The sequence below is a fragment of the Pygocentrus nattereri genome, chromosome 6 (assembly GCF_015220715.1).
Source record: "Pygocentrus nattereri isolate fPygNat1 chromosome 6, fPygNat1.pri, whole genome shotgun sequence".
In the NCBI taxonomy this organism is placed as follows: domain Eukaryota; kingdom Metazoa; phylum Chordata; class Actinopteri; order Characiformes; family Serrasalmidae; genus Pygocentrus; species Pygocentrus nattereri.
The window spans coordinates 23,230,021-23,252,286 of record NC_051216.1 but is presented as its reverse complement, the minus strand read 5'-3'; the positions used below and the strand labels follow the sequence as shown (position 1 = coordinate 23,252,286).

General features: G+C 38.5%; 1 protein-coding gene across 2 annotated transcripts in view; it reads right to left on the bottom strand.

Annotated features, from left to right (window-relative positions):
* mylka (myosin, light chain kinase a) overlaps positions 1–22,266 on the bottom strand; it is an 83,400-nt gene that overhangs the window by 3,373 nt on the left and 57,761 nt on the right. For both annotated transcript variants that reach the window (XM_017692409.2, XM_037539491.1), the window contains 11 exons: positions 13,516–13,563; positions 13,028–13,155; positions 11,058–11,214; positions 9,171–9,473; positions 8,754–8,789; positions 8,488–8,578; positions 8,121–8,324; positions 6,768–6,985; positions 4,267–4,390; positions 1,999–2,151; positions 454–577 (listed from right to left, as the gene is read on the bottom strand). In XM_017692409.2, coding sequence (XP_017547898.2) covers positions 454–577; positions 1,999–2,151; positions 4,267–4,390; positions 6,768–6,985; positions 8,121–8,324; positions 8,488–8,578; positions 8,754–8,789; positions 9,171–9,473; positions 11,058–11,214; positions 13,028–13,155; positions 13,516–13,563 — 1,586 coding nt within the window. The remainder of the gene's footprint in view (positions 1–453; positions 578–1,998; positions 2,152–4,266; positions 4,391–6,767; positions 6,986–8,120; positions 8,325–8,487; positions 8,579–8,753; positions 8,790–9,170; positions 9,474–11,057; positions 11,215–13,027; positions 13,156–13,515; positions 13,564–22,266) is intronic.

Below are 22,266 nucleotides of genomic sequence, written 5' to 3'. Positions count from 1 at the left end.
GATGCCCTGTCCATCTGTTTCGTCATGTATTTTTGATATTCTGGATTGTAACACACTAAGTTTATCAGGCTGAAGTTTCTCAAACAAGCGGGAACTATTAGCACTCAAAGAGCGTGTGTGCATTGTTAGAAATAAGGAACTTGCATAAACAGTGGTTATGGAAACAATGATGGTTGTGATATGAGGATCATTAGTTTCATCAGCTATTTTGTGGATGACCACAAGCAGAAAAGCAGCAGGGGTGAAAGAGTGGACACAATGTGAACAGGGCTGCAGGAGGAGGTCCAGGCATCCAATATGAGACCACTGCATTAGAGTTATGAATAATGACACTCCCTTCCCTGCTGGCAAAACCCTGCCACATCACTGATGAAGCTTGCACCCCATTTATCATTCCTTTCTGCCGAGGCCGAAGCCTGGGTGGGCTTCCAGTGTGGTGCTGTCTCTGCTCACCTGCCACTTCCTCCTCAGGATGTACTTCTTCATCCTCTCCTTGGAGAGCTTCTTGGCCTCCATGTTCTTGGTGTCCTGTTTAAGCCAGGGGTGCTGAAAGCACTGCTCACAGGTCAGACGAGCACTGTAGCAAACACATCCACAGAATTTCACACACTGAGAGCTCACACACTGAGAGTCTGTTTTAGTTTTAATAACTGATCAAATTTTCACCACCACATATTGAAATGGCTGATTCATTCATAACCAAGTTACCCTCTGAAGTTTTTAAATTTTCATAGTTGTCAGAATTAATTTACACCGTGTATTTTGAAATATTGTAAATGAGACACTAAAAGGACAAATATATGGTCAAAATTTGTGGACACCTGCTCATCCAGTGTTACTTCCAAAATCAATAATATTAAGAAGAAGATTTCCCCCTCTGCTGCCCTAACTGTCACTACTACTCAAGAAAGGCTTTACACTAAATGTTGGAACATTTCTGTTAGGATTTGATTGCATTCAGCAGTGGGACCACTAGAGAGATCAGGTACTGATGTTAGATAATAAGTTCTGGATCACAAATGCCACTCCAACTCATCCCAAAGTTGCTGACTGATGCTCCATCACTGTAGAGAATGTAGTTCCACTCAGCTCAGTGCTGGAAGGCTTCATACCCCTCTAGCCTACATCAGCCTATTCCTGGGTCAGCAGTGAGTGCAGCTTAATGCAGCTGAATTCACTAATAAGAAAAGGAGTCTACAAACCTTTGGACATATAGTGTATTTTGATGCTTTATTCAACATTTCAAGTCTTAGGGGAACCTCAAAAAGTTGGTAACTGATAAAGAAAAAAAACAATATCTACTTTAGTCATTTAAGATATCTACTTAGTCATTTGGTAACAAGTAACAAGTAAATCTGCCTCAATATTGATCACCACTTCAAATTATGTTGCATTCTGGATATTGCATGTTTCTGACTTGTTATAGAATCAAAACTTGTATTAGAATCAAATTGCAATTTTTTTTTTTCATGTGTGTACTGCAAAATGGGTTTCATTGAAAATGGTAACTCTGACATTTGTATGTAAAGACAATCAAAAAATACCACACTGCCACTTTGAGAAGTGTGAGGGCAAATTAATTAATCCATTTAGCTCTAACTGGAGTCTTAAGCATTCACTGAGGCAGTTAATCAGCACCTGGCAGTTAATCATCAGCTTTTTAGAGTGAAAACACTTGTTTTAACTGATCAAAACCATTTGCTGTGACTCAATGTAAAAACAATCCAAGCCCCTGGTTATTCAAAACTGCTTAAAATGTGTGAATTACTCCACTGCTATTGAATGGAAGTGTTTGAGTTCAAGAGCCATGCAGCTGAATGAAGACTCTAAAGCACTTGAGAGAACATACTAAAACCGTTATTATTATTATGGTTATGTAGTATTTGGCCATAATGAAAGAAATGCCATTTAATTTCTATATTATTACTATTATTATTATTTCTCGACCACTTTTCCTTACCTAGAGTAACAAACACATAGTAGTGATACAGAACTCACGACTTGTCTTTCTTCAGCAGATTGCTGATGAAGTCTTTAGCCTCATCTGAAATTTCATCAAATGCCTCATCCTCAAAGTCCCAGGTTGCCGAGGTAACATTAGCCAGCGTCTCGTTATCATTGTCCCCCATGAACGGAGACAAACCACTCACACTGCAGGGAGACAGAGCAAAAGAGAGACAAAATAAGAGACAAGACAGTAGACAAATATCAAAGAGACAGAAAGAATGGCAGCGGAAGCGCATAGAAAGAGGGGCTGTGTGAAACGGCGAGGCAATTTGAGAGCAAACAGCAGCCCTAAGTTTGATCTGTGTAACAGCCGTTCAGCATCTAGCTGTGGTCACCGTGTAATTCCATCATTCTGCAGTGTCTCTGTGCTGAGAGTTGTAGCCACAAGTAAATACTTTTGTTTAACTCTGAGCAAGTCGATCACTTCATCACCTTCATCACCTTGATTTAATCAATTACATTACAAGCCTTTAAATGTACCCAGCAACTGGAAGTACTGTCAAAAGTTTGGGGACACCTTGTTTTCTTTTGAAATGTGAATTTTCTCTTTTCTTGCTGTTAGTTTTCAAGTAAATAAGGGAGAAATAGATGCAAAGATTTGGTTAAAGGTTTAAAGGAGAATTAAGCCCATAGTGTTTAATGTGAAATGATGCATTATAAATTAACTAACAACTTCTGTTCTCACCACCACTGACATGATTTCTCACTCAGTAAGTTCCCCTAGAACACAACATTTCACATCAGACCACTCTGAACAACTTTGTTTACATCTTAATTGAAATTTGAAAAATCAGTGGAATTCCCCTTTAATGTAAGCCAGATGTACCATAATACTTTACATACAAATTGTACCTAAAGTATTATGCTAGATCTGATTTCTATTAAAGAGACTTTTTTTAATTGGCACGAAAACCTTTCCTTGGTATGAAGATCAGGTTTTGCTTAAATAATGATTTGATCTTTGGCCTTGAATTTAAACACCTCAAAAGGTTTGAGCACTACTGAGTGCTGACATCACAACAAGGGGATAAAATGCATGACTTATGGAGTTATTCCCAAGGTAGCACTGTCACAAATGTTGCCTTAAATATTCCTCAGAATAAACTTGCTTAGTCTTTAATATAATAATATGTTAAGTTATTGCCAGTCAACTCTGAAAACATCTTCATTTGGATTAAAAGCAGTTTGAAAAGATCTAACTTTTATCAGGCAGTGTATTTGTGTCATCTGTTGCCATTTGGAGTTTTAAAGGCTAATTTAAGAAACCAGCACAATAGCGTTAATATTTTCAGGCCACTAGGTCCAAACATAATTCCAAGCATAACCTTCAGACAGTGACTTTGCCTTTCCTCTCTTTACAGCTAAGCCACTTGAGCTGGACTGTCTGGAACCTGGAATCTCCAGACTAGCATCAGTGAGAGATCAGAGAGAGGCCACTGTGCAACCACACAGCCACACATTTCTGCAAACACAAGAAAGCTCACAGGAGCTCCAACTCAGTATTAGAAACATTAAAGGGAGCACCAGAGTCCTCACATATTTCCCTCTCCACACTCACAGCCTGTCCTTAGATCAACCACCTACTGCTGTGAATGTAAGCTCAGTCTGACTCCCACCTGCTTACACATACATCTCTAAAGCACACACCACAAATCTCTAACACATGGAAAACCAGACAAAATTTCAGCTGGATTTCCTGATAATATCCAAGACACAAATCTGTGACACACTAAGTAGCAACTTTGTCTCTTGAATCATACAGTAGGCCTAAAAAGTATTTAGACACATGCCATATTTAAAAATGTATTTGTTTCATTGTGTTAGCAAACTAAATGGCATTTATCTTAAACATATCATTCCAAGACTGTAATTTTCTTTTTGGCACAGCACTCTTTTAACAGGTAGCTGGTCTGTTTTAGATTCATCGTTTAAGTAATTCCTGTTTTTACACGTCTGCAAGTTTGTATGCAAAACGCCTTCTGCACTTCTGAGGTCATGATCCCATCAGTGAGCATAAGCTCATCAATACCTTTGTGAGAAAATGCCCCACTTGGAAGTTTCCACCTCTGCTTTACAGTGCTCTTAGTGCACTCTAGTTTTTCTCTGAACAAATGCCATTTTGTTAAACATTTTATGAAGTATCCTTTAGAATTTCATTAACATTTACCAATGGTTAAAGTGTCCAGATCATTTTTTGGGCCACTATAGTCATTATATTACAAGTAAACAAGCCAGAAAGAAATAAAATGAGTTACGTACAGAATATAGCAGATGACACCTATGCTCCACATGTCTGTAGGGTAACTGATTGCTTCATAGTTGATCACCTCTGGAGCAACAAACTCTGGAGTGCCGAACAGGACCTTCAGTGAACCTGCGTTTTCTGTCATTTAAGAGAGAATTACATTTAAGCATGGCTTGCAGAAAGCTATGACGATGGATAGTTATCAGTGCACATAACGTATAGCATTCTTGATGCTATGCACTCGTTAGCACTAAATATCAAGTAGACATAAAGTAATGTAATGGCTGAAAACAGGTTTCTATGGGTGTTTTAAAGTTTAATTCAACAAACTAAACCTACTGGTCACTTTATTAGAAACACTTCCCCATAGGTCTACCTTGTCCGTGTATGGTATGAGACTTTAATCCATCTGTTTATGCACAGTTGGTAGGCTTCCCCTAGCCCTTCATTGAAACAGTCAGTTTCTCATGGCAAGATCTTTTTACATTTTTTTCAGCCCATCAATGTGATATGCTACTGCGCCCGATTAACTCAAACCAGTGTCAAACACCAACATGCCACGACCATATCAGTGTCAATGCTTGCTGTGCTGATAGTGGTTCAAATAGTACCTGTTTAGCAGTGGTCCGGAGGTCAGAAACTGACCAACATTGAACGGGATAGAGGGCAACAAATTGTGCAAGAGAACAGTTGGGCTACAGTCTGTAATTGTACAGCTATATCTTCTTCTTTCGGCTGCTCCCTTTAGGGGTCGCCACAGTGGATCATCTGCCTCCATCTTGCCCTATCCACTGCCTCCTCTACTTTTACGCCAACTATCTCCATGTCCACCTTCACTACATCCATAAACCTTCTCTGAGATCTACCTCTTCTCCTTCTACCCGGCAGCTCCATCTCCAACATTCTTTGACCAATATATCCACTATTCCTCCTCAACACATGTCCAAACTATCTCAACCTGGCCTCTCTGGCTTTATCTCCAAACTGTATCCCTCTGATCTGCTCATTTCTAATCTTGTCCAGCCTTGTCACTCCCAACGAAAATCTCAGCATCTTCATCTCCGCCACCTCCAGCTCAGCCTCCTGTCTTTTAGACAGGGCCACAGTCTCCAAACCATACATCATAGCAGGACGCACTACTGTCTTTTAAACCTTCCCTTTCACTCTTGCTGCTATCCTTCTGTCACACATCAGCCCTGACACCCATCTCCACCCACTCCATCCTGCCTGCACCCTCTTCTTCACCTCTTTTCTACACTGTCCATTGCTCTGGATGGTTGACCCAAGATATTTGAAGTCCTCCACCTTTACGACCTCTACTCCTTGCATCTTCACCTTTCCACCTGCCTCCCTCTCATTCATACGCATGTATTCCGTCTTGTCTCTACTGACCTTCATTCCTTTCCTCTCCAGTGCAAACCTCCACCTCTCCAGATTCTCTTCCACCTGCTCTCTACTCTCACCACAGTGTCATCTGCAAACATCATGGTCCATGGAGCCTCCTGCCTGACCTCATCTGTCAACCTTTCCATCACCATTGCAAACAAGAAGGGGCTCAAAGCTGATCCCTGATGTAACCCTACCTTCACCTTGAAACCATTTGTAAATTGTACAGCTGTATAGTGGGCCTAATAACTGTGCAAAAGTCAGGGATCATTTATTTCCAGTCAAAACAGCCGTTAAGTTCCAGCTATTCATTATTCAGTAAATATTTCTGAGGAGATTAGATTTAAGATAATGCATTTGCATAAGGAAAGGGAAAGTCAAAGAAAAATAGGTGAGTTTCCAAACGTGGAGTTCAAAATGATTAAAAGATACTGAGAAAATGGGACTTTTGAAAGACCTGGTAGCCCACCAAAGCTGTCACCACCAAGTAAAAGGACTTAAAGATTTCATCTTTGAAAAATAAGAGAAAATTAAGGTCTACATTTGGGTCAGATCTGAAAAGGTCTACAGGTATGTCTGTCCATTCTTCCACTGTGAAAATACAACTCAGCACTATGAAAAGATTTGTAGCTGTCAACAAGCTGTTACTGAGGAAAGAAAATACACAGAATGGAAAAAATGCAAATAACACAAATAAGCTGCTGGTGTTCTTAGAACAATAGACTGACCGCCTGAGAGTCCAGATGTCAACAACACTGAACATGTTTGGGATTACTGGGTTGTGAGAAGCAGAAAGTGCAACTTCTAAGACTGAACTTTAGAAACATTCCCCTGCAGATGTCTGTTTTCTGCTTTCTTCTTCATGCTGATAAATGCATAGCTTACCAGTACTTAATGGTTGTTTTGACTGTAAACTAAATAAATAAAATACAGTTTCAGAATTTTGCACAGTATTATATAAAGAAGGTGGTCAATGAGTGTAAGTACAAGGTAGGCATTTCTAACACAGTGTATGATATTCTTTACTTTTATTGGATTTTGTGTAGAATGTGTACATAATCATTTGGCTTGTAAAACATGCTGAATGTATTAATATATTCATACAGTCTCTTATAACTGCAGAAGATACCTAATCTGCGAGCAAGTCCAAAGTCGATGAGTTTGATTTTGCTCCCTGTTTTGTTGACACACATGATGTTCTCTGGTTTGAGGTCCAGGTGAACGATGCCTTTCTTATGAATGAAACTGACCCCATCCACAATCTGCAGCATGTATTTAATAACCTCTCTCTCTGTCAGCTCAAAATCTTCATCAATGATCCTCTCAAACAGCTCCCCACCAGAAATCCTGCAAAACATGCAATCCAGACTGATTCATAGCACAGGAGATATTAGACTGTCGCTTAATTATCAAAAGCTAAAGGACACAGCCTAAAAGTTTAGACTTCGGTGTCAGTGTACCCTGTAATAATGACACATCTTTCAGGAACTGAGAGGAAACATACATAAAATAACATTTCAGTTTTTTAAACTGGTGTTGACCTTGAGTTATGAAAAAGTTTATGGTGTTCAGTTCTTCTTTAGAACATCTGTAAGTATAAACACTGACAGCATTGTTAAATGTGGACATACAAGAAGAGGAGTTAAGTGGTTAAGTGGTGAGTTCATCTACATTCTGACTGCACTTAAATAGGATGCAGAGGAAACAGACAAGCTCAGATTCTTAGTCTGAGCAGCTTCTTTTCTATTTACCATCAAACACATAGATCAACATTTCTGTTCATATTAAGGAGCTTAAGTGAACAAGCTCCATTACACCATAATTATTAAGGTGCCCAAAAGGAAGATTCTCATTGTTACAGACCAATAAGTCATCCTGGTCAACAAATCAAAGTGCTATAAGATTTAACCTTGTAAATTTTCCTTCAAGCTCTCTGTCCAGATTAGTCTGTAAGGATATTTAAAAGACCCATATCCTACATTTGTCTTGCACAGGTCCACTCATGATATTTGTGGGAGTTTATGTACCAAAAACAGTCCTAATTAATTTTACATGGCCATTTAAAAGCCTCTCTTTATCCCTTAGAATTAAACAGGCTGTCTTTACCACTATGACTTTAAGATTGATATATGTAAATGAGCTCTGTTCTGGTTGGATGCACTGTTTTTGCCTCAGTCAAATCACTCTTATAAATTCAGTGTGAATGGGCGCAGCTGAACAGGTGTAGGCTGAATAGGTGGACGTGTGTTAGTTTCCATGGCATCACAAAAATAATTAATTCAAACATTTTAAAGCTTTAACAATGTTCCTGTATTACATCAAACACTTATTTTGAAAAGCGAAGACAATTAGTTTTTCCCTGATATGAGCCGTTTAATGAGTGCATTCATTTTAATTTATGGTAATAATGTAATCTGTTAATTTGATGATTAAAGAACAATCCCAGGATTATCCAAGTATGACTGAAAAAAAGAATACTCACATTTCCAGCACCATGACAATGTCTGATTTTCCCTCAAAGGCATCAACACACTGCACGAGCTTTGGATGATGCAGGTCGTTCATGATTCCAATTTCTTGCCTGACATTTTCTTTCTCTTTTGCAGAATATGCTTTTATAAATTTCCCAGCCCAGACCTTCTTGGTTGATTTCTCAATCAGTTTGAACACCGTTCCAAATTTACCCCTGTGACAAAGACAAAAACCCTTGTTAAATATCTACAAGGCTTATGCGCTTTTTCAGACATAAAACAATAGAACAAGACACTGGAATTGTAATTGTATCTGTGAAGCTTTGAATCCTTGTTCAAATTAATAAATCCAAAGCAAAGAGTGCTTAAGAAACTCACGATCCCAGCCTCTCTTCCACATCATAGAGGTCTTTAACCTTTACATCTGCTCTGATGGTCACATCTCTGTATTCAGGCACCTTCTCGGATTCTGCCATTATAAAAGTAGGTATTTACATGGGGAAGGGTCTTGAACACATTCATCACTTACATATTCTACAGTGGCAAAATCATTGAGAGCAATTCTCATTTAAAATATCCCTTCAAAATAAGCAATTTCACTAGAACAGATCCAAAGTCAAAAGGTCACTGATAAAGCAGCATACCATCATCTGAAGGCTCAATCTCATCTTCTTTATTTTCTGTTGAACAGAATGAAACAGAATGTTAATAATCATTACAGGGCAAGCAGGAGTGTAGAAATGCACTGATGAATTGTGTTAGAATATTATGTTGTGTTATATATAATGTTCTTATATATATATAATATAAAATACATAAAAATCAAACCTTTTCATCCTACTTCAACAACAAAATTTGTGAATGTTCAGTGCATTTTTAAAACTAATTCTTTACTGTACCAAAGTCATCTTAATTAATCTGTGGAGAGATTTGACACTTCAATTGCTAGGACAAAACTGCAATCAATTTAAGCCATTGAGATTTACACCCTGTAGAGCAAGCCAAGGGATTTCAGTCAAATTAAACTGAAAAAATTGGAATGCCCACTAGATGGAGCTCACCATCTTCTTCCAACCCCACTTCCACAGGCACAGACTCAGCACTGGGCTCCCCAACACCATAGATATTCACGGCTCTCACACGGAACTTGTACTGCTGGTCAGGTAGTAGGTTCTGAACGTTGTAGGAGGTGCTGTTGCAGGACACCAGCTCCTTCCATTGCTTATCCACTGAGTTCCAAATCTCCAGGTTATAAGACTGGACCGCACTTCCACCATCATACGTGGGCCCGTACCAGGAGAGAGTCAGGCTGGATTTGCGGATGTCTGTGGCAGCTGGGATGCGTGCAGGAGGGTCAGGTTTGTCTGGAATGTAAAGTTGAGAAGTCACAGTTAAAATGGAGTGTCTTATGAACACCAAAACTGCTGAGTGCAGAATCTCCTACAGAGTACTTACAGACCCCATGTGGGGAAAATCCACTATGTGCAAAAGTGTCCAGACACCCTTTGTAATTAGTGAATTCAGCCAGGTAACTGACCAATTGTTAACACAGTCATTCGATTGCATGCACACATGTATAAATTCTATAGAAAAGCACTGGATGGAATGGAATGCTCTGGAGCAGCTGCACATGAACCTAAGGTCGCCGTGCCCAATGCAAAAAGTCCGCTAGAGAGGTATAAAGCCCCCCTAGTACTGGGCTATGGAGCAGTAGAACTGTGTTCAATGAAGTGATGGAGCTCCTTTGAGTACCTTTGGGATGAGCTGGAGAGCTGTTTTTGTTCCAGAATCACTACCTGAGCTCACTAATGATCTTATGTCTGAATGCAATCTAAGCCTTACAGCAATGTTTCAGCCCCTAGTGTGGTCTTCCCAGACACTGTTACTGCAGCCACGGGGGAACAAACTCTCTATTAATATCCTATATTGTGGAAAAAATGGATGGGAAGGTGTCTACAAACCTTTGGACCTAGAGTGTATAAGTGTCAGAAAGACAGTTGAAATGATTGTCAGTTTCTAATATTCTTGCTGAAGCTTCAGCTATAGCAGGCAAGACATCAGTGTGAAGTTGCAACCCACTACTAAGACTGAGTGGCACTATGATTGGCATGCTATGTTCTGCTATGCAAATATTGACAGTACAGAGAAATGTTATTGTGTCTGCTTGTGTGAAACAGATGCTGAGGATGTGGATTAGAAACTGGACAGGGTCCCAAACTTGAAAAACAACACTAGCCAGAGGACCCTGTTGCATCTCCCTGACGATTCACAAATGACTTCACATTTTGCTTTTTGATGTCTCTGAGACAGCGGTGAAAAAAAAAAAGGCCTGTTCTGTTCTGAATTTGGTCAACAGTTCAGCAGTTCAAGCTACAGTTTACGCCAAGTAGTCTTTGCCAGTTGGCTATTTTAGTTTTTTTCAGTGTAATGGATGTTTGTGTATAACAGCTGTGTGAATAAGAATGTGGCTGTTGAACTGGTAGACAGGAACTCCAGCAAAAAGCGAACTGCTTGTTACATTGAACAAAATGATGATGTGGCACACACAGTTTACTCTGAATGGAGAAGCTTTTTTCGAAGCTGCCTTTTAAATCCAAACTTTATTTGGATTTTGGGTCCTGGGCCAAATTTCTCAATGCAGTGAGGTGCTTATCTTTTGGCATAAACATATCTTTTTGAAGCAGTTGTATAATATACTTTCCTAGAGAAGTTATGCTCGCATTAGTCAGTATTTAATGAACTGTGAAGAACAGAATGGACTACACTTACGAATCCATAATAAAGTGGTACAATCCAGGCCTTTCACAGTTTTGTTATTGTGGGCATAGAGACAAGGTTGGTTTCAGCTGTGTAACCGGCTCTGCTAATGCATAATAACTCAAGTGTCTGTGACACCTGGAGTCAGTGTGACCCAAAGTGGCGACGGGTGCAGGGAGATGGAGTCTTACCCACGATAGTGAGGTTGAGGGCCGCTTGCCTCATGCCATAGTTGTTCCTGATCTCAATGGTATAACAGCCACAGTGCTCCTGCTGGCCACTTTCTATGGTAAGTTGACTGCTGGAATCTGTGCTCTCAATGGTGAGGTCGCTTTTCCCCTCTTGAATCTATGAAGAAAGAAATGAGCGCTCATTTCAAGGTTAAGTGTACAGAAAAAGGTGCTGCTACTATGAGAGCCTACAGCACTGCATAAACAAGCTCTAGGTTTGGATTCTCAAATGGTATAAAACTATTTTATAGTTTAACACTATTTAAGTGTGTCCCAAAGTTTGTAGACACCTGTGCATCCAATGCTATTTCATTTCCAGTAAAAACTGCAATTATGTATATGTTCTTTACTTTTTATCATGAGAAAGAAAAACAGAAAACGTGTGTTCATTTGCAAAAACAGATTTCAATTTTAATGCATTTTCATAAATATTTTTTTTCTGATGTGTGGTTGGCTTGTTTCAATTGAAATAACAAAATGCAATTAACTTCTAAAATTAAACTTTATTAAAGATGTTTTTTATTATTATATTTATTTACTTTTTTTTTTTTTTTGGTCAAAGCAGATAACTCCAACGTTCCGTTCATGGTTGAGAATTATGCATACAAGGTTCTATTAAGTGCAATATTTAACATTCTTTAACATAAATCAAACAGGTAAAGAGCTGAAAATTGCAATAAAAACAACCCATTAATGGTAAATATTAAGCAACTGTAAGATCATACCTTTGAAAATCATAAGGCTAAATCTCAGTTGGCTCAGTGGTACGTATATGCAGCACTGTGTGAATAATGAAATTTTGGCCTTCATACCCAAATATTGCACTTCATGTCCAATATGAATTGTACACACAGGACTGAATCCAAAGTGGTTCTGCATTGTGCACTGTGTAGATGCTGCAGACATTACTTTAAGACCTACATAGTGCACTTTGTAGGGAGAAGGGAGCCGTTTAAGATTCTGCCTTAAAAGTTTGTCACCCGACCTGAATACTGCACGCTGATTCGCTAAATCGGATTTATTGAGTTCTGCTCAAAAACAGCGCTGACGTTTGACTGTTTCTGTTGTAAAACATGAACTTGCAACGCCTTGACAGTGGATAATTACAACTTTTGTGACGAAACGTATTTAGGGTTCAGAATGCCTTATGCCACTCGTTTTTTAAAGGATGGCATTTATCGTTTTTTGCAAATCAGCTCCTCATATAGGAGCTCAGGAGCCTCAAAAACCTATTTATTTTCCATATCGCCAAAGTTCAGTCCAAAGTTCAAGTTGGTTGCATTTTCTGCTTCTCACGATCAAAGTAATGCAAATTACAAATTTAGACTCAAGTCCACAAAACCTTATTTCATATCACACCTATCCAGTTTTGGTGTTCTATTGCAAATTTCCTTTTTTTGTCTATTTCCTTTCAGACCCATAGTACTTTCTTTTCTTCTTAGAGTGGAAAGATGGACAGAAACACCTGGAGCTTGGAGCTTGATTTTCTCATCTCCATCTTACAAAAATGAAAGCTTTAAGTACTCTTTATCTGATGTTGACAGTTTTGGTGGTCTACCATGACCGTGCATGGTTGTTTGAACTCCAGTTTTGGAAGCTCCTGTTCTTTTAATTATTTTCTTTTGACTTTCCCCTTCCTTATACAAGTACATTAACATATATATCTAATCTAATATCTAATTTCTTCAGAAATATGTCCTGAAAAAGTAATAATTTGTACTTATTTTCTGTTTTTACTGGAAATTAGATAAACAAATTGTGGTCTCTTACCTTTGCATAGTACTGTATTCCATTAGAAATTTCTGCTGAAGTGAACACTTCAGTTAGCTATTAAGTGGATACAATTTGTTTAGATATTAAGGGGATACTAGTTATTTCAGCTAGCCAGGTGGGTTGATGATCGATAGCAGACAGATGGGTGAAGTGCTTACTGGTTTGCGGAACTTGAGCCAGGTGCAGTTGATGGGTGGAGTTCCAGTGAACTTGCAGAGGAGATTAACCCGCTCTCCTGCCAGGATCTTCATATCATCAGGAAACTGCAGGATCTGAGGTGGAACACCTGAAACACACACATAAGCACGTGCACATCCACTGCCCACACAAACACTCATGCGCACACAAAGAGCCTGCAACAGCTGGTGCCAGTCTGACTGAATGCATATCCTAATGTAAGTACATGCTCTCAGAGGCCAAGTGTGTTATGAGGTAAACAAAGCTTGGATAACTCCAGAACTCCCAGGACAGATAATGTGCTGTAGGCCAAAGAAGGAGACAAAGCCTTATTAAGGCATGACTAACCTTACTGAACTCACTTCACAGGCATGCTTGGCCACATTTAATATCAAAAGGACCAAATAGATTTGAAGAGAAAAAGATAAAGACAGTCAGATCTCTCCTTTTCTGAACAGGATGCTGTTACCTTGTTTAGGAGGCGTTTTTGGTGGTGGCTTCTTTATTCTGGCCTCATCTGGAAAAAGGAACCAAGACAGATGATGAGGTCTGATGTAAGAGGCAACTCTGTGGTACACTGAGCCTCAACCATCACACAGCTACCACAAATAACTAAGGAAATGGCTTTAGCATGTATTTCTTCACTTCAAACTGATTACCATGTGTCTGTATAGATAGAAACACTGTTTGGTGGAAACATTGTGTGTTATAATGTGTAGAAATAAAGAGCAAATCTTGAGGGTTCAAGACTTCACTGTAGTTTCACAAAACACTAAAAAAGTATATGAAGTAAACACACTTATTAAAGGACCCATGTGGTGGAAAGAGAGTTTGATGTTGTATGTAAACTCTGTCTACACCAAAACATACTCTTTACTTCCCATCCATACATTTCATACATTGAAACTAATCTGCAAAAAAGCAAGTTTTGTATTCAGTCTTTTTGTGATGCCACAAAAACTAATACATTTGCAGTTATATGCAAACATTTTGGTGCCCTGGATCAAATAACATTTTGTTGATTTTTGTAAACACATCATCTACAGAGAACACATATTTGCACATTATGGTTTATTTGCTGAATGTAACATACTGGGGGAAAAATACAACATAAAAATTGCCCTGTGCAAATGTTATGGCACATTTAATATTTTATGCTTCATTTTTTTTCAATGTGTTAAACTTAGCAAATAAATAGAAATTGAGCATGAAAATTTGCAGACAAATGCCAGATTATGTTTATTCCACATAGATGGTGTGTTAACTTATTTTTGCTTAGAAAATCAACAAAACATGTAATTTGACATTTTACAACTGTACATACTGTATACCCACTTATTCAGCAGTTTATCCCCTCCCATTCATGCTGAAGGAGTGTTTAAGCTTGGACTGCTTTTTAATACAGAACAGCCATTCAGAGTTCATTTACATATAAAAAAAAAAAAAATAAAGAATTTTGACTTTTTTGGTACATTTTACAACTGTACATACTGTATACCCACTTATTCAGCCCCCAGTATGTTACATTCAGCAAATAAACCATAATGTGCAAATATGTGTTCTCTGTAGATGATGTGTTAACAAAAAAAATCAACAAAATGTTATTTGATCCAGGGCACCAAAATGTTTGCATATAACTGTAAATGTATTAGTTTTTGTGGCATCACAAAAAGATTGAATACAGATTAACAATAAGTTAAAAAAAAAAAAAAAGAAAAAAAAAAAATCAAGAAAATGTAGGATATGGGCTCTTTAAAGCACAATACAAGTGGAGCATTAGCTTCAGTCAGACAGAAAGCTCTCTGCATGGATGTATAGTGGGAAATGGGCATACACTCAATAGCCTGATAAGCAAACTCTGGGAGAAAGCCTTGTTCTCCCCTGAATGTCCTGAGAGAGATCAGCTGCTTCTGTCCTTTTGTGTTTGCCTTTTTTGGTCATACTAAAAATAGTCCCCAAAGAATCCAGGAAATAGTTCTTGGCACTATTTATTTTACATCTTATTGCTGTCATGAAACAATGTGCTAGAGAGGTGAACTAATGCAATCACCAAGCAACAGCAGCACCCAAGTCAGTCTAAAGCAATTAGAACTTTAAGCTGAACGTTTTTTGTGCGAGTCAGACATTCCTCTGCTTTTTTCTGCTGGATGGGCTATCCTCCCATCTTTGTGGCAATGAAAACATCCCTTTTTCAGCACAAAACTATTTCTGCTTCCCGATTCCCATCTCTCAGTCACTGAAATGGGCTTCTGATAACAATCAGCAAAGCAAGGCATTTCCACATTTCCTTGTAAGAAAAGTTAATATCACAGGGAAACAACAAACAGTGCCCATTAAGTGTCCAGTAGAATAATACTACGCTCGAGAGCATTTCTGAGAGGCAGAAAAGACTTACACAATCTCTTCAGACGTAGAATAATAATGTTTTAGCAGTCAGTGTGATTCCACTGATCCCCACCATCAGAAATGTATTTACCCATACATTTGTTAGTAACCTCTTGTAAAATGTACATACACATTTCAGAGATGGTTTCAGCCTGCTGATATCAACAGACTATTACAGATTTATTCAGTACTAAGTCATTCACTACTACAGTACATCATTGTCTTTTGAGCAACAGAATTAATGAATGTACTTTCAGTGAGGATGAACGATCAGCAGAGCTCGACATGGTTCTACACAAACACATGGTTCTAAACTCCTGCAGTGGGTAAATATCAAACTGATGGAAGGAAAACATCAATAAAAGGCATCTTAAGTAAGATCACATTAATCCAAAAGAGATGGAAAGAAGGGAATGATTGTTTTACAAGGGTGGTGATGATTTGGGGAAGGGGGGGGCTGAGTAAAATAAGTAAAATCACATTCTCTCACTTTTAATTGGTGGAGGGTTTGATAAAGCGCACACAGCCAACACCAACATTGCCAGGTTTGCAGTTTTCCCATCTAACTTAGCTAGTTTGAAAACTTTGTCACAGAATTACAGCAAAATCTTTAATAGAAAACGTGAAATAACCAGGGTTAATCAGTGAGGGATGTTTGAAGTTAAAACTATTCAAAATTGGAGCTTCTACTCCCCAGGAATGATCTTACTGTGGTCATGACTCATTGTGCTAAACAGCCAGCTGCTTCTTACTTCTAATGCAATACTTTTTTTTTTTTTAAATAAGCAATTGGTTCATTTAAGATTTTAAATACCAGTGTGGCCAATTAAAGAGCAAATAATGTTATTTATACTACGACTTTGACCAATAGTATAGGAACTGTGCTAGTGTGTTTCATGTGGTCATTTAGCGCACAGTGTGTGAGCTTCAGGATAAAATAAGACAAATAAAAAGTGATCTTTGGCCAGTTGGATGGAATCAGAATCAGCCATAAAAAATATAGGGCACGGGCAGAAAACCCGACACCAACTCAATACCGAAGATCACAGAGGTGATGCCGTCAGTCTGCATATGAATAAAGACAGTTGAACAAAGCATTCTTCTAGTGAATGAACTGAGAAACGCTCTTATAGCAAATCAAATACGCTGTTGAATAGCTACACAGTAAATAAGACAAAATGTCTATAAGAGAATGAGAATAACATTAACCTCTTATTCTCCAGGGCATATTTTGGGTTTTGTAAATTCCGATGGAAAAACAAATCATGAGGCAAATTATTCAGTAACTGCATGAAATAAAGGCAAATTTTATTTATTTATTTTTGTAAAAGCTCCCCTCAAATTAACAGAAAAATTTTATGTTTATGATCATACATGTATTGCTATATGCTTACAATTTACTGCTGAAAGGCAAAAATCTTAGACGCTCTTTGTATAATTTTATAAAAATTATTTTTACAGAGCAGATCACTGAAGAGACGCCACCTGTTTATAGTTTATAGCTCAGATTTGTGGAAAAATGGGTTGACTTTCAGTAGACAAAAAATTATGAGTTCAGCTTCTTCTATTACAAGGGTTTAAAATGACATTACCCATCTATTTGACCAGAAAGACGACCGTTACAGCTCTCATATGATGAAAATTATGAAGAATATGATGAAGTGCATCTTGGAATCCAAGGAGTTTAAGAGGCTACAAGATTATCAAAGTGATCTCTAAGTTATCACTATGCCTGCAGCCCAAAGCTTTTGGTCTTACCTATATACTCACTGACCGATAATCTTACCTGAAATTGACGTCCTATAGACTTATCAGTACCAGCAAAAATCCCACAGAATAACCAGTGATATACAACAAGCTGGTGCTTCATTATGTACTGTTCCTTGTATCTACCTTCTTTGTCCATTTAATCAGCTCCACTTACCATATAGATGCACTTTGGAGTTCTATTCAGTTCAATTACAGTCCACCTGTTTGTCTGTTAGGCCCATTTGGCTCATCTGTTGCTATACAGTTTATGCTAGTCATCCTCTAGTCCTTCATCTGTGGTCACAGGATGCTGCCTGCTGGATATTTTTAGTTGGCAGACTGTTCAGACCAGCAGTGTCACTGAGATGTTTAAAACTCCAGCAGCACTGCTGTGTCTGATTCTGTGTCTTGTACCAGCACAACAAACACAAACCCACTACAACTATGTCAGTGTCACTGCAGTGCTGAGAATGATGTGGTAGTCCTGTTGGCATCCTGACCATTGAAAAACAGACTGAAAGGGACTGAAACTTTGCAGAGAAACAGATGTACTACAGTCTGTAACTAAACTACTAAGTGTACCTATACAGTAAGTGGACTTAATAAAATGATCAATGAGTGTAGATACAAGATGTGGATGGTGTACAAGGGGCTGGTTGGTGTATAGTGATGTGTTTTGCATTGTAATGAAAAACTCTGAGGTCAATCATTTATCTCTGAATATATGCGCCAGTCTCTGAAAACACCACAAAATAAAAAAGTTAACATTATAGATCATCATCAAACACCAATCATATCTGTCGATAAAGCACTATTCTAATAAAACTATAGTATATTTGTATAATGAATAATCTGTATAATTTTAATCATATTAAAATCATATTAAAAAGATATAGTATATACTGGATATTATACTATAACTGCTCACTAAATTTTCAGTGCAGTTGGGCCCTTTTCTAAACTTCTGCTCTGAAAGTTTCTCTAATGGGCTCAGCACTCTGCATCAGCAGCTTTTGTTAAGCCATTATGGGGATCTTCTCCCTGTGTAGTGGACGTTAAAGACTTACCAACAAGGACAATAAAACGTGCCTGGACTTAGTCAAGCATAAAACAGTTGCTCTAGGATTCAACTGAAGCATAGCAGAGCTGTCAGAACCAGTTCAGAGACACAACCTTTTCCATTCCACTTCAAAACCCCGTAGTTCTGCTCTCACATGCACAGAAGCGCATGCATGCACATGAGAATGAACACATGCAAGAACACATTCTGCAGATGACCTGATATTAGAAGACCAAAGTGATAACCCTGTTCTGGAATTTGGTGCAATGTCAAAGGATTCAGAATATTAAATATATTATTTACACTAGCATTCATTGTAAACAATAAAAAAGAGAAAAACTTTATATTACTTTTTAAATAAATGGTTCCAATTAGCTGGATCAATGTTTTCAATAACACACAAAACAAATATGACTACAGATAAATGTATTAAATTATACTAACATGCCAGTCCTAAACAACTTCATAGGTTTCAGATAATTAGTAGGACAGTAGGGGGACACACTGTATAATTTAAATGTTAGATATGTCCATAATGATAGACAGAGGTTTAGAATAAAGCAGTGCAATATTTAGAATTCAGTTATACTAAAATTAATATCCAGACTTCAATATATTTCAAAAGTATATTACACTGAATGTAAATCATTATCACTTTTATTTACATAGTGCCTTTCCCATGCTCAAGGACGCTTTACAATCAAAGAACATCAACACATTAAACAACACCACATTAAACAAAAGGACAGTACAGGTAACGATAACACAGTGAAAACAACTCAACAGAGATTTGAATAAAGACAGAGAGGTTGCATCCCGAATAGACTGTGGGAGCGTATTCCATAACTTGAGAGCTACTACATTAAATGATCGACGACCCATAGAAGTCAATTTAAACCTAGGAACATGAAGGAGGCCTAGATTTTGCGCTCTCAAAGTACAGAATGGGACATATAGATGAAGCTCTGCCGAGTATTGAGGAGCCAGACTGTGCAGAACTTTATATGTTATAAGGAGAACTTTGTACTGAATATGGAATGTAATGGGCAACCAGCGAAGAACAGGGGTGACGTGGTCATTCTTTTTTGAAAAGGTGATGATCCTGGCAGCAGCATTTTGAACATACTGTAACTTAGTGAGCATTTTGACAGGGAGGCCAGAAAAGAAAACATTGCAGTAGTCCAGTCGTGATGACACTAATGCGTGCACAAGCGTTTATATATCGGCTTGACTGAGAAATGGTTGGAGGTGAGAAATATTGGAAAAATGCTGTCTTAACAATGGAATTGATGTAAATACATAATGACAGTAGAGTATTAATGGTTTAATGACTTCTTATTCATAGACTTGTTGGAATACACAAATCCTTGTTTTGACGCTCATTGTCCATTTTATCAGCTCCACTTAGTACAACCCCAATTCCAATGAAGTTGGGACTTTGTGTAAAACATAAAAACAGAATACAATGATCTGCAAATCCTTTTCAACCTATATTCAATTGAATACACTACAAAGACAAGATATTTAATGTTCAAACGGATAAACTTTATTGTTTTTTGCAAATATTCACTCATTTTGAATTTGATGCCTGCAACTCGTTCCAAAGAAGTTGGGACAGGGGCATGTTTAGCACTGTGTTACATCACCTTTCCTTTTAACAACACTCAATAAGCGTTTGGGGACAATAATTGTTAATAATAATATAATAATAACTGAGGACAATAATTGTTGAAGCTTTGTAGGTGGAATTCTTTCCCATTCTTGCTTGATGTACAACTTCAGTTGCTCAACAGTCCGGGGTCTCCGTTGTCGTATTTTGCGCTTCATAAAGCGCCACACATTTTCAATGGGAGACAGGTCTGGACTGCAGGCAGGCCAGTCTAGTACCCGTACTCTTTTACTATGAAGCCAGGCTGTTGTAACACATGCAGAATGTGGCTTGGCATTGTCCCTGAAAAAGACGTTGCTTGAATGGCAGCATATGTTGCTCCAAAACCTGTATGTACCTTTCAGCATTAATGGTGCCTTCACAGATGTGCAAGCATGCCATGGGCACTAACACACCCCCACACCATCAGAGATGCTGGCTTTTGAACTTTGCACTGATAACAATCCAGACAGTCCTTTTCCTCTTTGGCCCAGAGGACACGACGTCCATGATTTCCAAAAACAATTTGAAATGTGGACTCATCAGACCACAGGACACTTTTCCACTTTGCGTCAGGTCATCTCAGATGAGCTCAGGCCCAGAGAAGCCGGCGGCGTTTCTGGGTGTTGTTGATATATGGCTTTCGCTTTGCATTGCAGAGTTTTAACTTGCACTTGTAGATGGAGCGACGAACTGTGTTCACTGACAGTGGATTTCTGAGCCCATGTGGTAATATCCGTTACAGAATGATGTCGGTTTTTAATGCAGTGCTGCCTGAGGGATCGAAGGTGACGGGCATTCAGTATTGGTTTTCTGCCTTGCCGCTGATGATGAAATCCCTAAATTCCTTGCAGTTGCATGTTGAGAAACGTTGTTCTTAAACTGTTGGACTATTTGCTCACGCAGTTGTTCACATCCTTGCTTGTGAACGACTGAGCCTTTCAGGGATGCTCCCTTTATACCCATTCATGACACTCACCTGTTTCCAATTAACCTGTTCACCTGGGGAATGTTCCAAACAGGTGTTTTTTGAGCATTCCTCAACTTTCCCAGTCTTTTGTTGCCTCTGTCCTAACTTCTTTGGAACGTTTATAGGTTAAAAAGGATTTGCAAATCATCGTATTCTGTTTTTATTCATGTTTTACACAACGTCCCAATTTCATTGGAATTGGGGTTGTATATAGGTGCACTTTGTAGTTCTACAGTTACAGACTGTAGTCCATCTGTTTCTCTGCATACTTTGTTAGCCCCATTTTACCATGTTCTTCAGTGGTCAGGACCCCCATGGACCCTCACAGAGCAGGTACTATTTGGGTAGTGGATCATTCTCAGCACTGCACTAACACTGATGTGGTGGTGTGTGTTGCACTGGTCTGAGTGGATCAGACACAGCAGTGCTGCAGGAGTTTTTAAACGCCTCAGTGTCACTGCTGGACTGAGAATAGTCCACCAAATAATCCAACCAAATCAGCACCCTGTGGGCAGCGTTCTTTTACCACTGATGAAGAACTAGAGGATGACCAACACAAACTGTGCAGCAGCAGATGAGCCATCATCTCTGACTTTACATCTACAAGGTGGACTGACAAGGTCGGAGTGTCTAATAGAGTGGACAGCAGCACTGCTGTGTCTGATCCACTTGTACCAGCACAAAACACACTAACACACTACCACCACGTCAGTGTTACTTTGAGAATCATAGAAGCAACTATGAGGCTGAATGAGTCTTGGTTTGGGTGCCTCATTCATCCTCCCAGCAGTCTGATCTGTATGTAGTCATATGCAAAAGTTTGCATGCCCTTCTCAGATTACACGTTTTGTTGTTTTTCTAAGTGAAAATAAATTATTTTTATAGACCCTCTACACAGAACACATTTGTACACATTAATGCACAATCACAGTTTTCTGCCTATGCAAAAGTTCTCCTTGTTTTGAAATGAATAGAAATTGTGCACTAAAAGTTGTAGAAAAATGCCATACTTAAGTTTGTTTCCTGTAGAGGATGTAAAAAATCAACATTTAATGCATGCACAAAATCACCTCTTTACAACAAGACTACCCTTATAAAAGAATTATGAATGGTTTCTAAAACTTTTATTTATGTTGTAACTACTTATTAACGACTTATAGTGTTTGTGTCCTAATTAATAACCACTTAGATAGTCATTTTAAAGCATTCACAAACTCACAGAATGATGATTTAGTCATTCAAAACAAAGCTGTCTTAAAACCACTAAAACCATATTTAAAGCAACAGTTGTACCTCGTATCTCTAACCCTGTCTCCTATTCGTTCTCTTTCCCTGTCTCTTTCACTCCCTCACACATGCACACACACAGAGTCTTAAGTCTGCTTTCATATCTTGCAGTGTTTAGTCT